Source organism: Eublepharis macularius, chromosome 13 (genome assembly GCF_028583425.1).
Source record: "Eublepharis macularius isolate TG4126 chromosome 13, MPM_Emac_v1.0, whole genome shotgun sequence".
Taxonomy (NCBI): domain Eukaryota; kingdom Metazoa; phylum Chordata; class Lepidosauria; order Squamata; family Eublepharidae; genus Eublepharis; species Eublepharis macularius.
Genome location: NC_072802.1, coordinates 49915644 through 49932472, shown reverse-complemented (window position 1 = coordinate 49932472; position 16829 = coordinate 49915644). Strand labels below are relative to the sequence as shown.

Sequence of the window (16829 nt, the reverse complement as noted above, 5' to 3'; positions counted from 1 at the left end):
TGGAGGCTGTGCCCTTTGCATCTTTAGCATCAGGTTATGAATGACAAAAGCCACTGGGAGTTGTATGTTGATTGTGATTCAAGCTGACTGACAAAAACCCCTTCCAAATGATTGACTTTGCAGCTTGCATACCTTTGCTGCTTCTCACTCAGTTTGCCACCTCCCCTTCCAGGGGCTTGTGCCATCTCATTAGCCTGGTCACTGCAGATTGTTATGCAAGTGTCATCTTAGCTCAGCTGCTCATATGCCTTTGTGCCGGTCAGTTGCTGAAGCCTCAGACTGTTTACCTTTCTGATAACCTTTTCAGGGTTGGCATTTTTGCTTTGTGGCTGAATAGACCAGGATGAAGTGTCTCTCTGCTGCCTACCCATTTCTTCACCCCGCCCCTGCCATCTGTGGGTTCATTTTACCTTCCAGCTTTAATTCCTTCTGAACCTTAGCATCTGTCACTTTTTCCTCTGTGTACAGAGACATATTGGAGATTGACTATGTTATTTGCAGCACACAAATGGTATCTTGTGATGTTATGTTTTTGTGTTTAAGACAGACAAATATTCCCCATCCTGCTGTCTCAGTGATGCATGTGTTCAGCAGTTCCATTGCCTCAGTGACTTTCCTATTCCATTGTGATTTAGGTATTAAACAGGTTGAAATCGCTTATTGGATCATCTGTTTTCTAATGTTTGGGTGATATGGTATTGAGATTTCTTAAAGCCAAGTATCCTGGTGGTCAGTCAGATGTATCTTGGTTTACAGCATAACGCAAATCTCAGCAATGATGCAACATTAACTGAAGAAACAAAACACTCCCAGATTCAGGATATGCTTCAACCCTGAGTTCTTCCTCAGGACTCATGAGATATAAATTTCATTTCCTATGGTGGGCAGGACCGTGGCTTAGTGGTAAAGCACATATTTTCATATAAAGGTTGACACCACAGTCCCTGGCTTCACCAGGAAGTAAGTCAGAAAGACCTTGGAGAGCCACACCCAGTTAAAGCAGATAGTACTGGGTTTTGTGGGCTAGTGATCTGATTCCAAACAAAGCGCTTAGGCTTCACAACATTCAGTGTCAAGATCTTCAGCTAATCAGAATGCTTGTTCCTAGAGACCAATCCCAGACAAGGATCTTGCAGCCAGTCAGGAGCCTTGGTCTTTGTCTCAGTGAAGGATGTATTCTACAGCATTCCATGGGATGTAATGTTTCCAGTATCCCGGCGTGGCTGCTTGGCAACTGCCCCTGTATTGGGCAGCAGAGGATCTGTGTAGTCAGCCCCATGGTATCAAGTCAGGGAAAAAAACTTTCTAAAATCACTTCATGTTTTCGTTACACTGAAGGTAATGGAGGTGGAAGGCTGGTTCACTGTTGTTGGCTTGACTCCTTTCTCATTTGGCCAAGCTGGAAGGCCTGGAATACAGGGTGGGGTAAGCAAGTACCTGACAAAAAGCAAGAGCTGACAGACGGTCCTGAAATTATTTCTAATAAAGAGAAAATGGGGATGATCTAAAAAGTAACTTAAAAGTGATGCATATTGGGACAATGAAGACTCCAGTCTCGCTGATGAAGAGGCAAATATAGAGACTCCTAGTGAGATAAATGTACTGTGGTATACCACATGAGGAAATCCTTGCTGTTAGTTCGGGGAGAATAATGTGGGGTAGAGGAAGTGGAGGTGATTGGGTGTGGAGAGACCAAGCCAGGTGTGTACATGTGTGTGTATGGGGTGGGTGCGCGGGAAGCAGCTCTTAAGGCTGAGGACCTGCAGCTTTTCTATAGGAAACGTCAATCAACTGGTCTTGGTGATGGTTAACTCTCCCCCTGTAACTGACTAGGAATTTTTTTTAAGTTGGCAAATTGTATTTGCAGGAATCTTAATAAGTATATTTTAGATATATGTTCTCATCTACCAAACTATTGTTTGAGCTTGTTGGGGAAAATCACTTAATTTAGTTTAAAAGAAGTTACAATGCTTTATTTAAGCAGCTGCTGTTCTGCCAAAATGGATACCTACAACTATGGTGCAGCTATTTTTTATACGTTACAGAACGAAGGAGCTAGTATTCATTGGTTTATCAAAGTAGGAAGACATATCTTGTTAATATATAATTGGCTTATTCATAGTAAAGCAGACGTTATTGGCAGCATACACTTCATACTTTATCACAAGAGAGGCACAGAAAGGGGGAAACAGCATATGGTCTACATTCACCTGCTTATTTCTAACTTTCTTATACTGCTGTCTATGCAACTTTCTTTCTCTATCATGAAAAGGCTATTTTTAATAGATTGCAAAATGGATTTTACAAGCTTCTGCAACTGACTTCATGTCCAAAGTTGCACAAGAGGATTTATAGAATTAGTGTAACATGCCCATCGGCCACATCTCAACATTTCCCTCATTCATGTAGATGATGTGCAAATTCTCTCAATGTGTTTGTTTTGAAAGCAAAAAATAAGTATCCCACAGGTGTTTATATTTCCAGAGGGGTCAGTGGTGCTGAGAAAATTACCTGACTCCTATCTGACTATTTGGACATCCGCTAGCAGCTACTCCTGCCACTTGTTAGTAAAGGTTAAAGCTGCTCCCCTGCACTGCAGTGACACTGTAACAGGACTGCTCCCCTGCTTTGCAGTGACACTGAGAGATCTCTGTCTTTTGGTGCTACACCTCTGAAGATGCTAGCCACAGCTGCTGGCGAAACGTCAGGAACTACAATGCCAAGACCACGGCAATACAGCCCGGAAAACCCACAACAACCACAGAGCAGCCTGTCTACAAGGTGGAAAGGAAAGAACTATCTCGTAATATTTTCTAGATCTGCCATCTAATGCTTACTGATTCTCTGAACTCTCTTCTGATAGAGAATGTAGACTGTGAATATGCATTCCCTCCCAATTCTTTTTTTCTCTCCCATGCAATAGCTCTCCAACTTAAAAAAAGAAAGATGTTTAGGATTGAACCTGGGACCTTCTGCCTGCAAAGCATGTGGTTTGCTTCTTAATTACAGAAGCAGTATATTGCCCGTCATTTACTCTTGATAGAAGCTACCCTGTTTCAGTTGTTGGCAGGATCCTGCAACTGTGGATTTAAACTAAGAAAATCCCTGTTGTCTAGAAATTGCTGTAGGAACTGCAAGTAATGGGACATGGTCTATTAACCACTCTCAAGGACAATGATATAGCTGACTAGTTACTTGGTATTTTAACTAGAAATTTGTTTTCGAAGCAAGATGTGCCCCTAATGTATCATCCTAAAAAATAATTGGTTTTAGCTGCAAGCTTTTATATTTGTGAAGGAAGTATGGCCACTTTTTCCCCAGTCTCTCCTGTAGCCTTTGGTGAATCTTGAAATCTGCTTTGCACCCTATGCCATGTAATCCGGTTAAGTATGCAACATGTCCTGCATTCGATTGTAAAATCCCACAAGCTGCAGTCCTGTGAGTTTTCCCATCAGGCCCTGCCCTGAAATGTCTTTCCTTCTCCCATTTTTGTTCGGAACATCCATCCTGATGAAGTGTTCTGGGGAACTCAAAAGTTTGCACAGTTTTGTGATATTTTGGTTAATACAAATAAAATATCTCTCAGCATTGTGGGGTGGAGCAGGACTTTCCCCTGGATTCTTTGACATTTGAAAGTACATTCCATTAACTCCAGTAAGGTTCACATGGCGGGCAATGTGTTCAGGACAAAAGCAGGCAAAGGAAAAAGTCCTCTCAAACTTTGAACGGAGGAGAAAATCAAATGATTTTGTGTATGTGTGAGAGTGAGTGAGCATGAGAGAGAGAGAGAGAGAGATGGGAGGGGGCAGTGAGTGGCCACGAGAAATAGCACTCTGTAAACAGAGTCCTCGCTTCACTTTTCTTTGCACCACACCCCATTGCCGTGTTTTTAATACAGTCCAGCTAGTAACCATGGAAACCATTTTTGTCTCTTCCTCCCCTCTGCTGCCACCGTTCCCCTCTACAGATGACTCCGGTGATGAGGAGCCAGCCTCCCAGTCTGACAAGAGTGAGCTGCACAGCACTCTGAAAAACCTCTCAAGTAAGCTGGAGGATCTCAGCACTTGCAACGACCTCATTGCAAAGCATGGGGCAGCTCTCCAGAGGTCCCTGAGTGAGTTGGAAAATCTGAAGCTGCCTGCCGAAAGCGGGGAGAAGATCAAAGCTGTCAATGAGCGAGCCACTCTCTTCCGGATCACCTCTAATGCTATGATCAATGTAAGTGGGGCACAGCTACTCGTTGTGGGGTGCTGGTGGTGGTCACGCAGATCCTCTCCTGACCAGATCATGCATTAATGCATCTGGGATGCCTGCAGCCAGTTAGTGGTCTCCGTAGAGTGAGCATGCAAGGAGGTAATGTTGCACTCTTGGATGTCTTTTGTCCTAGCTGGGAGGGAGGTATGCTTTGTGCTGCTGTTTCATTTTGAGCTTGTGTGGTCCTATTGATGGAGAGCTTCAGATTTTTCTCTTTGATGGATTCAGATTCAGATCCCTGAGTTCAGATTGCTCCCCACCTCCCACAGTGTTGCCTGAGTTTGAATTCCTGGGTTCAGATTTTCCCCAGTGCTAGCACTAAACTTGCAGGTTAAGTTTAGCTGTGAATGGGGAATAGTAATAGCACACACCACAGAGCTGCTGCTGTTGATTTGGAGTTGCTAAAATTGACTATAGTTACTACAAGGATGAATGAGCGAGTAACTGTTAAATGTATTGTGAGTTAAAAGCATGAGCAGGCTGAGGAAAAACAGCAGCCAAATGGATATGAATTTTTAAAGGTCTCCCTAGCAAATATTATTTCTTTGAGAGACATCTGTCAGTGCCTCCCCTTTAATTCTGAGCTCACCCTTTCCACCAAAGGGCCTTTGGTGCTTGTTGCTGCAATGTAAATGTCCCAACCTGCCCCCCCCAAGGCCTGTTTCTTAAGTTTGTGAGGAGCTGTCAGCCTTAGAGCTGGTGGCCCAAGCACTGCTTTCCGACTCCCAGCATCATCCAAACTGCTGACCAGAAAGAGAACTTTGCACATTTCAAGCTAAGATACTAACAAAGACCAGAATCTTTCTTGCTCTGGGAATTGGGTGATCCCATGCTAGTGGTTGATTTCAAGATCCCAGATCTGCTGTACTTCCTCAATCTAGGCATCTGGATCACTGAGGGAAGCCACCAGTCTGTTGCCTTTGTCCCCATCCTCGTATACCTGCTGCCTCTACACTGGGGCAGGCTAGGGATGGAGCTTGCTGGCACTTGGACCTGGCTGCCTGCTTCACTGAGCTCAGGGGCTCTGAGAGGCTGTGTAGAGTTCAGCTAGAATGTGTGTGTTATCGTCATATGCTGTGAACAAGGCAGAAAGAATTCCAGCTCTTGAAAGGCATGCCAAGAGGGACAGGCTAGTGGTCTGTGGTTGGAATGTTCCTTTGGTGCCACCACGACAGTTACTAAGACAAGCCAAATCATTAGAAACCACTGAAAGGGGAGAAATATCAGCACATGTTTTTTCTAGGTGCTGGAACAACTGACTTCAAGTTGTGTTGCAACAAGGCATCAAAGTTAGCTTCGGAGGACTGTCCCAACAGCCACTCAATTTTGCTAGTTCAGTTTCATTGGGTTTTTTTTCAATGTTGCTTGAGTCTTTGTGTTATAAAGTTATTTATCCCTCTGTGCTTTTTTTGGATATACTACATCTGCCTTTCCCATTGTGTATAAACCACAAAGAAGAGACTAGAACAAGCAGAAATCATTGTATATCTAAAGATTAAAGGAGCCCAGTTGGCATCTACACCTGTTGTTTCTGGATTAAGTGTGAAATTGAAGTAGGCTTACCGTACTGTGGGAATAGGGGCCAATACATTTTGTTTGTTTAAATGCAGTGTCAACTCTATTCAGAAAAAGTTATATGAATCTCTGCAGTTATTCCTTGCAGGGAAAAAAACCTCTTTCCTAGTATCTGAGGAATTTGCAGCCACTTTGTCCTTCCCTTGAGATGAATGCTACAATTGACAGCTACCATTATCTGATGGATGACATATGTGAACTTGGAGACTATAGATGTGTATTTGCCCTTAGATGTTTTATTTTCTTCTTACAATGTGAGCATATAGGCCATGGCATTCCTTTCAGTGCATTCTCACCCCTTGTGCCCAATAATTTTTGTGCCCCAGTGAAACAGCAGTTAGGAGCTAGGAGTGGGGAGAGATGCACCATGTTTCTGGCCATGAAGCCCAGTCTCAAGCATTTAAAATAATCAGTAATAATGGTCCACTTTCAGAAATTAATGGATCTGATTGGGTTGCAGACTGCTGAGGGGAGTTTTGAGAACTTCACTGACAGCTCTTTGGGGACCCCTGAAGCCAGGTGAAATGATGGACTGGCAAGAGTCATAGACAATGTTGTTCTCTGGCAATCTTTCCCACCCTTGCATAGGCCATATTTTATGATGAAGACTGGGAGATGTCTCCGGTATTACTAGCAGAAGACTTTGGATGAATCAGAGTGCACAATAGAGCCGTTTGCAAGCCTATGAGGTAGCAGTGATTGCAGGGGGGAAAGGGCTGGTTCTCTGCCAGTGTCTTGTTAGCTGAACCTCATCCAGATCAGAGGTTTGTAATACCTGGTCAATGATGTTAATTTGGCTTCTGGCAGTGATGTTTTGTCAAGTTCTTTGCTTCAACTTGGGGGCTAAGTTGAGAGCGGATACAGTACCTGAGGTATTAGAAGCACCTCCTTGTTTTTTTTGGTATGGATAGGTACAAAGTGATCTTGCCGGTGGATGCTGACAAGATCCTTGTGAGATCTTTGTGCTCTTGAGCCATGCTTATCTTGGCATTTAAAATCATGCCAGGAAAAGATATTGGAACCTTTTCTTCAAACCTGTTAACACCTCACTGAGCCAAGGGGTTTTCCCCCTAAGCCTCTGAAGAAAACCGTTGTCAAACTGTTAAAAACTTCTTATTGGCTGCGGTTGATGAGGCCAATTACAGGTTGGTTTCCAGTTTGTCCTTCTTGGGGAAGGTAATAGGGCATGTGGAGGGGAAACAGCTCAAGGGAATTCTGAAATGCCATATGTGCAGTCAGGGGTGGCACCAGAGTTTCTGGCGCGCGTGCGCACACCACACTGCGTGATGACATCACGTGTGACATTATCACAGTGTGCGCTGCGAGCCGGCCCCATTGCTGCGGCGGGCAGCTGAGATGGCATTCGGGTGGCCTCCCAGCTCTCTCGCTCGGTTGCCCTGCGCCGCCCCAGACCTGGCCCTGCGCCGCCCGTGCCTGGCCCGCGGCTGCTGCGCCCAGCTGGGGGCGTGTGCTGGCGGCAATGGCGGCGGCAGCACTGGGCGGGAGGGCTGGGAGGCTGCAGCAGCTGCGGCTTCCCATCCCTCCTGCTCAGCACCCAGCGCCTCCTCCGGTGCCCCCTCCGGCTCCCCAGCGCTCATGGCAACCGCCTACCTGGCCTCAATGGGCACGCCAGCCTTGTGTGCAGTTGATCCATTTTGGTCTGGTTTTAGAACTGGGTTTGGAACAGAGGCAGCTTTGGTTGTCCTAGCGGATGATTTTCACTTAAAGTTGGACGGTGATCCCAGTTCACTTCTTTGGCTTCATAGTAATCCTGAGAGTGAAAGGCTGAAGAGCCACTGTAGTGACCCAGAACCAAGCAGAATGCAGCTTCTTCTTGAATATGGAATGCACACAGTCTCTCTCCCACCTCCCTAGTTCTGACGTGCTATCCTTGGAGTCCCATTTTGTGTGCATGACTAATACAGAGTTCAAACAGTTTACCGACGCTCCAGCAGATGCAGAGTTGACTAATTTTATGAATGGAGACCACCCTCCCCTTCCAGAAGCAGCATTGGCTTCTTCTCTTTGCAGTATCAGAGTAGGCTTCTCTTTGTTTCCTGCTTTCACCCTTGTGAAACAGACATGTCCAGGTCCACACAATCGCAGTACATATATCCCCACCCACAAAATTTTTATATATCTTGCTGGGCCAAAAAAGAATTGTTTTTCCTAGAATAGAATACTGATAGAAATGATCTTGTCTTGTTTTTATGCCTACCATTGAAATGAAGGTCTAGATAAGGAAAAGAGTATGCTGCAGGGCTGAACAGGCAAGGAAGAAATGGGCAGGAGGTGCAGAGGTGGAAGTGGCAGTCTGGTGTGGAGGTGGCGTGGGAGGTGCATCCCAAAGCAGAGGAACTAATCAAAGGGTAAATAGAAGAGTTGCACAGAGTATTCCGACAAGCAGCAGAAAAGTCCCTTTGGATGATTCAGTAGACAGAAGGTTAGAGGAAACCTCACTAGAAGTGCAGCATAGGAAACATGTCCTAGAGTTTAAAAGGCTTTTCAGAGTACTTTAATACCTCTGCAGCTGTTCTTCTTTTTTTGCTTTTTGCTAGACTCCAAAACCAGATGTAAGCCTATTTGGGATGGAGGGGGTTGCGCAGCAGAGAGTCAGTTGGCATGGAAGGGATTGAGTACTCTTTTCCTTCTTCAGGTCCTCCCCTGTAAGCTTCCACCCCATTCCAGTTCTCTGTTGGCCGTTTTGGAACACACATTACAGAACACATTACAGAATCTTTGGAATGGGTCCTGTAGAGGATCTGGACAATCTCTCAATGAAGTTCCATGGACTAGCACCTTTCCAAGTGGTTCTGTAGCACAGAGGAACTAGGAGCATACACCTAAGTGCATGCACCTGCAGAAGCCCAGCACCTTGGACAGATCATTGGGGCTGATGGCTTTAAGGCTGAGACTTGGAGACAGCAGCTCAGCACTTTTGTCTCTCCGGCTCTGCTTCTGCCCACTCCTGCAAAACAGAGTGCCTTCCAAGGAATGCTTGCGGTCTAATCTTTTGATGACCCTCCAGAAGATATTTTGCCTCTGTCAATATGAGAAGATCCTGGGTAATGCAGGTGCTGGCTTCTCACCAGGGTGGGGGGATGCTGAGTTCCGTGGAGGTTGCCTCCCAGGTACTGATGTCTCAGACTGAGACCCAAGCTAGAAGTGACGAACGACACTTGAATGGCAAGTGAACGGACTGACATGTATTCCTCCCTGTTCACTTGTGCTCCACTTGCACTTCACTGGCGCTCCACGCAATTGCGTGGAGCGCAAATGAACAGGGAGGAATACATGTGAGTCTGTTCACTTGCCATTCAAGTGTAGTTCGTCACTTCTAGCTTGGCCCTCAGAGGTCACTGTTTCGGGAATCTCACCCACATTGTGGTTCAGTTCTGGCAGTAGGGTCCTAGTCTTGAAGGTATCTGCTTCTCCTCTTCCGTATCTGTGCTGTTCATGGTCTGCATTATGACAGTGAATATGCAGTTCTGCCCTTAAACAGTGTTGAAAGCCAGCCTTCAGCAAAATGTTGTGGTCTGAAAGAAGGGGCAGTCTCTCTGTGATTCGTAATAGCTGTTATCTTGTGTCTAGTCCTAAGGGACATGAATATATGAAGCTGCCTTACACTGAAGCAGACGATTGGTCTGTGAAGTCCAGTGCTGTATACTGAAAATGGCTGTCCACGGTCTCAGGTGGAGCCCTTTCCCATCACCTACTACCTTGTTTTTTTTTTAACTGGAGATGCTGCGATTGAACTTGGGACTTTATCTGTGCAAAGCAGGTGCTGTACCACTGAGTCAGAGACCCTCCCTTGTGTCATCAAGAATACTCAAACCAAAGCAAAACCTATCATGGGCAATGAATAGCAGCCTTTTCTGCTGCTTTGCTCACAGTATAAATGTGATGTTGAAAAGCACCTTTCTTATCATGCAAACTTCCCTTTCAGGATCACAGGGAATGGGGAATCCAAGTTCTTTTGGTAATGATTCACATTCTTAAGAACAGCTATCTCTCCATCTTAGCCATGCTATTGGCAAGCCCTTTGTTTTCCATTTTGCGTTTGTCTTCTTAGCTGCTGCAGCATGGGCAGACAGTAAATGTTTCAGAATGTTGGTGTTAGGAAGCAGGATGAGACATGGCTGTTTAAGGTATTTGCTTCTGTTCCTTAAGAGTCTTCACTGCCAAGCAGTTGGACTTGTTGCAGCTTAGGCACGCGGGACATTTGAGATGGACGTCGCAAAAGAGAGTGAGTGCAAGATTGCATATTGGGGAGGATACCCATGCCTTTGAGTAAAATGAGAAAACTTGGCAGGTTCATTCTCTATCATAAAGTAGGAGTCAAAGGAGAAGCTGCATTTGGCAAAAGTGGACTTTCTTTCTAATTATGACAAGCACAAGTGTCATAACTTAAATTTAACTCAGCAGCCTGAGAGGGAGAGGAGAGGCACCAAACACCCCAGCGCTGTTAGAAACTTGTCACCTAAGGCATAGCCTCGCTCTGTCCTCCTTAGCAGAGATAATCGAATAGCAGTGTGCCCATGTAGAGCAGCAGCAAATTGTAGGGTCCTCAGTTAATTGCAGCAAAGTGTGGCTTACCTGCAACATTTTTCTTGGTATTGTGTGTGGTGGTGGTGGTGGTGGTGGTGGGGAGAGTGGGCAAGCCAGGTGAAAATGGGAGTGATTAAGTCACAGTGAATCATGATAGTTAATGCTGAAGTTAATGGTAAAATGGTAAAATCTGGGGCAGTTAAAGTTTAGTGTCAAGGAAACCAGTATTCTGAAAGAGCTCCTTCTGTGGGGTCATAGCTTTGGGACACACTATAGCCTGCCTTAGTAACAGGATAATGTGTAGAACAGGGATTTATGTTTGTGTACAATGGCTGGGATTGGCCCAGGGACAAGTCTTGGGTTCAAATCATGGAGCAAATATTGTTGCTTCCCAGTATGGGAACGAGAGGGAGATTTTCGTGCAAGAGAGGAAGGATGGCTGGAGACAAAGAGATTTTGTTACTCTCACTTCTTTAGCAAAATGGCAAAGAGTCCAGTAGCACCTTTAAGACTAACCAACTTTACTGTAGCATAAGCTTTCGAGAACCAGTTCTGTTCGTCTTTCGAGAACTGTGGTTCTCAAAAGCTTATGCCACTACATGGCTATCTCCTCCGGATCTATCACTTTAAGGAACTCAGGGCAGTGTACACTCCCATTTTATTCTCACACCAACCCGTGAAGTAGGCTAGACTGAATGAGTGACTGGCCACAATTCACGCAGTAGACTTTGTTGCGGAACAGGGATTAAAATCCTGGTGTCCCTGGTCTAACCACTACTCATGCTGGCTCTCAGTATGTTGATTCTTGAATCTCAGTACATAAAACCAGTTTAAGGAGGGAACAGTGTAATTTCTGCTGGTTCTAGAAGCTGGGATCTTCTCACAAATTCTTGATAACTTCCTGTCTGTCAGTACAAAGCACAGCTCAGCACCATTCATGTCTGTAAATCAGTTACTTTTTTGCCTGAGGATCCTAACATTGAAAGAAGGAACTGTGGCCTAACTGAATGATCCTTTCTGGTGCCTTTATGCAGGCATCATTCAGTGACTCATTAACATTCATCTTCAGTAAGTGGCCCTTGTTCATCTACTGTTACCTTCATTTAGGGAACAGAGACCTTCATTGCATGGTAAAGACCTTCTCAAATCCTACAGACAGATATCTGCTGTTGGCTATTTGGCATCCTGGAAATCTTGGCCTTGGTTTAAAAACTGCCTTCTAGTCTACATGATGGTGAAGAAGCTTGATAGCAAGAACAGTGATTCATTCCTCGAGCACAGAAGAGAGTTTTAGCATTTAGGTAATATCCCTTTGATATCCTGAGGATTTATATTCTATTCCCCAGCCTAATCCAGGTCTCTGTGCCTCTCCATCACCCAAAATCTTGTCAAGCATTCTGCATTCTCTGAAAGCTTTTAATCTTGTAAGAAGAATAAATGATGCTAAATATAATTTTACATATTTGGTCCATAGCTTTATAGTTTCACATGTGAATGCTCTACGGTCATGCAGTTTCTATTATTCTTAGTTTTGTATGTGAATTCTACAGCTCCTTTCTGGGTCATCTCTGTTTAATATTGTTCCTCTGGAATACTGCTGCTGAGAAAGGGGAAATCATGGTTTTGGGTGTGGCTGTGTTTCCAGCATCTTCTGAAATGGAAATAGATGTCAAGGATGCTTTTACATAAAGTGCAGCCTCATCTCCCTTTTGTGCCACTGTTAATGGCTCCGTGATTTTGATAGGTGGTTTTACTACCGCTAACCTATTTAAAGAAACATTTAAAGAAAGATTTGATCATATATATTTTAACAATTTGCTTTTCAGCATTGCTTGCCTTCCTTGGAAGGTCTTTGCATTTGATTTTCCAAAACGTGTGGAACATATACAAGTGCAGCACAGACAACTGAAGGAAGAATCCACAATACACTTGCAGTAGCACAGGATACGGTACATTTGAGCCCTAGGGAAGTGACCCAGTGGAATTGTAAACATCGGAAAGCAGCCCAAAAGCTAAAAGAAAAAAATGCTGAGACAGCCTTGTTACGTTTGCTGCCAGCCATTCATTTCTTTTATTGGAAGGGGAAGGGGAGTCAGCAGTTTCTAATGAGAGATTAAGGCTGCTAATGATGGGTGCGGAAGCTCAGACAATTAGAATCTTTGCCTGTTTAAATAACCCTCTCTCATGCACTAGAATACAGCTGATTGTACTTTGGCTGGTTGGTTAATGGACTCTGAGCCTCACCGTGTGCATAACAGAAGACTGTTTGCTGCCACCCCTTCCCCCTGGGGTTCTGTGCCAGATAAGAATCTCGGTTCTGGGAAGAAAACAAACCTCAGTTGCCAGAGGTGCCCCCGTTCAGACATCCTGACTAATTGGATTTGGTTTAAGACTTCCATCTTCAGTCTATGTGCAACAGGGGAGGACAGGTAGGAGGACAGGAGCATGTAGTCAAGAGACCCATTTGACTGTCTAGCCCAGGGCAGTAGTGAAGGCCACTCGCAGCCCTTTAAACTGGGGATACTCTTAAGACCTTACATGCACACCTGACATATATTGTCATTGGGCTCTGATTCAGTACTGCAATTAAACAACAACATTTATCATGGCTCATAGTTCTCTGGCCTACAGGAATTAATACATATGATTGGACTCCAGGCTGCTTTGGGGAATTTTGAGAACTTCACTGACAGCTTTAGCTGGTGCATTTTGATACTCTCTGGATTCCTGTTCTTAGCTCTTGTTGCAAGTAGATGTCTTCTGCCTCCAAGCCTTCAGAGGAAGTAATGGATCATTATAATATGTGCTGTTACTCTTCTAGGGCATATAGATGTAGCCATATGGGGACGTGTTCCCTGGGAGCTCTCCTCTTCCTCACTTTAATCATAAACTTGACTTCTTTGCTAGTTGAGTGCAATTCCCACCCCATCTTGGATAGTCAGGGCGTAGCCATGAAGGGAAGAGGAATGCTGAAATAGAGGCCTTGGATCATTTGGAACGTTCCAGCCCCTTCCCCAATGTTAAAAGACGCTTCTGGTCCTTTTACTTACTGAGATGTAAATACCATTCTACCCCATTGCACAATAAAAACGCTTTCCCCTACAGCGTGCAAGTCACTGAGTGGAAAGTCACTGGAATTATTGACAGGTAAGGGAAACTGTGATGTTTTGAAAACAAAAGCCATGTGATACCTTTTATTAAGACCAGCCAAAATAACACAACACGGCATGGAAACGTTCAGGTTCTCCAGAACGCTTTATAAGGCTGGATGATAAAAAATAAAAAGAAAGAAAGAAAATGCCAGGGGTGGTTGGGTCATGATGAGTCTTTCAGGCCTTGGTCTTAAGGCTTCTTTATCAGCATCCTGTGGCTTCAGTGGGCACAGATTGTGGCTGAATGTTGTGAGGTTGAGCCCTTGGTAAGCTGGGAATAAGAAGCAAAAAATGGAAGCCATTCAGCTGAAAACGTTTCATGTGAGGTAGGTTTGGTGAGAGTGAGTGTGACTGGCTCAGGCTTCCATAGCAGAATGGGGATTCCAACCTGGGTCTCCCAGGCAGATCATAGCCTGATATTGTAGCAACCAGACAACACTGACCAACTAATAGTTGTTCAGATGGCTCCGTGATGCCTAACAGAACACACAGGGCCTAGGTCCATTTTTCTGCTATAGTCTTACTGCTGAACAAGAGGAACAAGTGTGGATCTATTTATGTTATGTTTGCTTTAGTAAATATGGCACACCTCTACATGAAGGTCAGTGAACTGGCTAAATCCTGTCCCCTGCCTTGAGAACAGGGAGACTGTAAACTTCAAGGTCGGTCACTAGGCAGATGCTCCTGAGATGAGGCCCTCAGGAAGGCTGGTATGCAGTTGGCTCAGTGGCAGTCATGATTTTGCTGGAGAGCAGTGTCACTCACAACACAGCAGAGCACATCTGTGCATTAAGAATTGCTATTTGACGTTGTCTGAATTGAGGGGGGGGGTTAGCCCTGTGGGATTATTTTGTCCATTGATCATCCAGTTTCATCAACCACCTGCTGACACAGTAATTGCACAGGGAGGGGAACATCCCGAAAGGCTTTGTTAGTAAACGGTATGTATGCAGGTTTAGCTGATCCCCACTGATTGAAAATGCTCCACAGCCAAATACCCATCTCCTCATTCATCTCACAGGTTCTGGGCACAAGAGGGGCTGTTCTCTTTGACAGCTTGATTTACAGCTTGCTAAGGAAGGTACTTCCTTTTTTTGCTACATACCGATCTGTTTTGCTGATTGATTGATTTTTTTTTATCTTTCACTCAGCAATAAGTATTGAGTGCAAAGAGATTAAAACAGCATGGTTAGCATAAACCCCGCAGAAGGATTTTCCATTGTTCCCTCGATAAAGCCTTTCTTTTTGCTCAGGGCGATTGTAAAATGACGACATTCCCCAACTCCCACCACCAGTAAAAGCATTTGTTGTAGGAAAGAGAGCAAAGATCATTTCAGGGAGAAGGCTGTTAATTTTAATGGGTGTACACTGCCTTTATAACAATTAACACTCTCCTTCCTTACTCCTAGTCCCTCAATTACATTTTTTTAAAAGTTTCTATATATTTTATTTAAAAAAGAAAATAACAGTACACAGTAGACAATACATGAAACAGAATATATAACAAAGTACTTAAACTACATAATACTTCTCTCCATCCCATACTTATTACTTTACATTCAGCATTTTATCTTCAACATTTTATGTTTAGCATTATTTACTAATTATTCTGTTTTACGTCGTTTCCAGCCACATAATCCAGCTTTCCATTTTTTTTGAAATTTTTGAATCAGTCCATTATGCATATAAGACGTTAATCCTCAATTATATTTCTAAATAAGAAATCAATAGCTCTAGACATCGGCAGTGGCTCTCCAGCAATTGCTTTCGTTTGGATGCAGTACCTTGCCTGATTCAATCCATTGTTTTTCATTGCAAGAAAACCAATGACCAGCTCTATTGCTGCAGGTCTAATGATGAGCAGACTGGGCACCAGAAGCATGCTAGTAGTTTACCCCTAGTTTGTTGTTGCAATGGGGAGTGAAGTGTGGACAGGAGGAATGCCTAGAGGAATCAAAAGAGCATTCTGATGGTATATTGTGAAGATCTTAGGGTGGTCCTATAGAAGGACCTAAAACCTGGGATATGTGCCAGTATTCTTTGGCAATGCGGAGGAAAGCCATAAAACGTAATGCTTGTATCAGAATTTACCTTCCCCAGAAGATCAGCTTTGTGTTTTGTTTTTTAAACAAGCTTCTAGCCTTCTGGCTGCAAAGATACACTTGCAAGATTTCTGGTGGCCCATAGACACACACATACATCTAGCAAAGATAGAATAAGATTAGTTGACCGTACAAGCATAAATTGCTGAGTTCAGCAAATTTGACAAGAATTGGTTTAAAATTTGGAATCTGAGTTCTTACTGCTCCCCTCACTCCGAAATGAATTGTATAAATGATAAGCTTCTACCAGGAAGAGTGATGAGCCTGAGAGCCCCAGTCTGAGAAACAGGCTTCCCTAAGATCAGTTGTGTTTTTTGGCAGCAGGGTCTTTTTAAAAAAAAAAAAAAAAAGTGTGACCATACATACACTAATATGAAAGTGAAATATCAGTGCACCAAAACTGATATTGGAGACAGAGTTTGAGTCAAACTAAAGATACTTATAAACTCCTGTGCTTAAAAGGAGTGGATTAATTATCTAGCGCCCTGACCTGGGTAGCCCAGGTGAGCCTGATCTTGTCAGATCTCAGAAGTTAAGCAGGGTCAGCCTTGGTTGGATGAGAGATCTCCAACAAAGGCCAGGGTTGCAGAGGCAGGCACCTTTGATAGTCACTTGCCATGAAAACCCCACCAGGGTTCACCATAAGTCATCTATGACTTGAGGGCACCACACACACAATTATCTAGCACTGGAGTCAGGTAAGATCTAAATAATATTTTAAACAAAAACAATCTTTTTTTTTTTTGGCAATGACCTCGGGGGGGGCGTATTCTTTTTATTTACAATATTTATATGCTGCCTTTCCACTCAAAATAGGGCCCCCAAAGCATAATGAAAACTTTAAAATCACACTTAAAATACATATATAAATATTGTAAAACATATTGACATATAATGAACTATTAATCTTTATATAATACAGGGGTACAAATGTACCCCTTGGCCGTCTTCTGGTCCAGTTTTAGATCACTTTGGCGTGGTCTCCCAGGAGGATGTTAACAGGATCCTGCGGCTGGTGTGGCCCACTACATGCCCCTTAGAACCCTGCCCCTTGTGGCTGGTTAAGGCCAGTCTCGATGGGCTGAGGGCCCCATTGGAGGCCATTATTAATCCATCACTGAGCTCTGAGGTTTTTCCCAGAGCATTAAAGGAAGCCGTAGTGAGGCCCCTCCTGAAAAAGCCAACTTTGGACCCCACT

The 16829-nt window shown here is 44.1% G+C and overlaps 1 protein-coding gene across 2 annotated transcripts in view; it reads left to right on the top strand.

Annotated features, from left to right (window-relative positions):
• The window catches only part of OSBP2 (oxysterol binding protein 2), a 139080-nt gene that overhangs the window by 80117 nt on the left and 42134 nt on the right, over positions 1-16829 (top strand). For both annotated transcript variants that reach the window (XM_054996264.1, XM_054996263.1), the window contains exon 3: positions 3968-4218. In XM_054996264.1, the coding sequence (XP_054852239.1) occupies positions 3968-4218 (251 nt within the window). The remainder of the gene's footprint in view (positions 1-3967; positions 4219-16829) is intronic.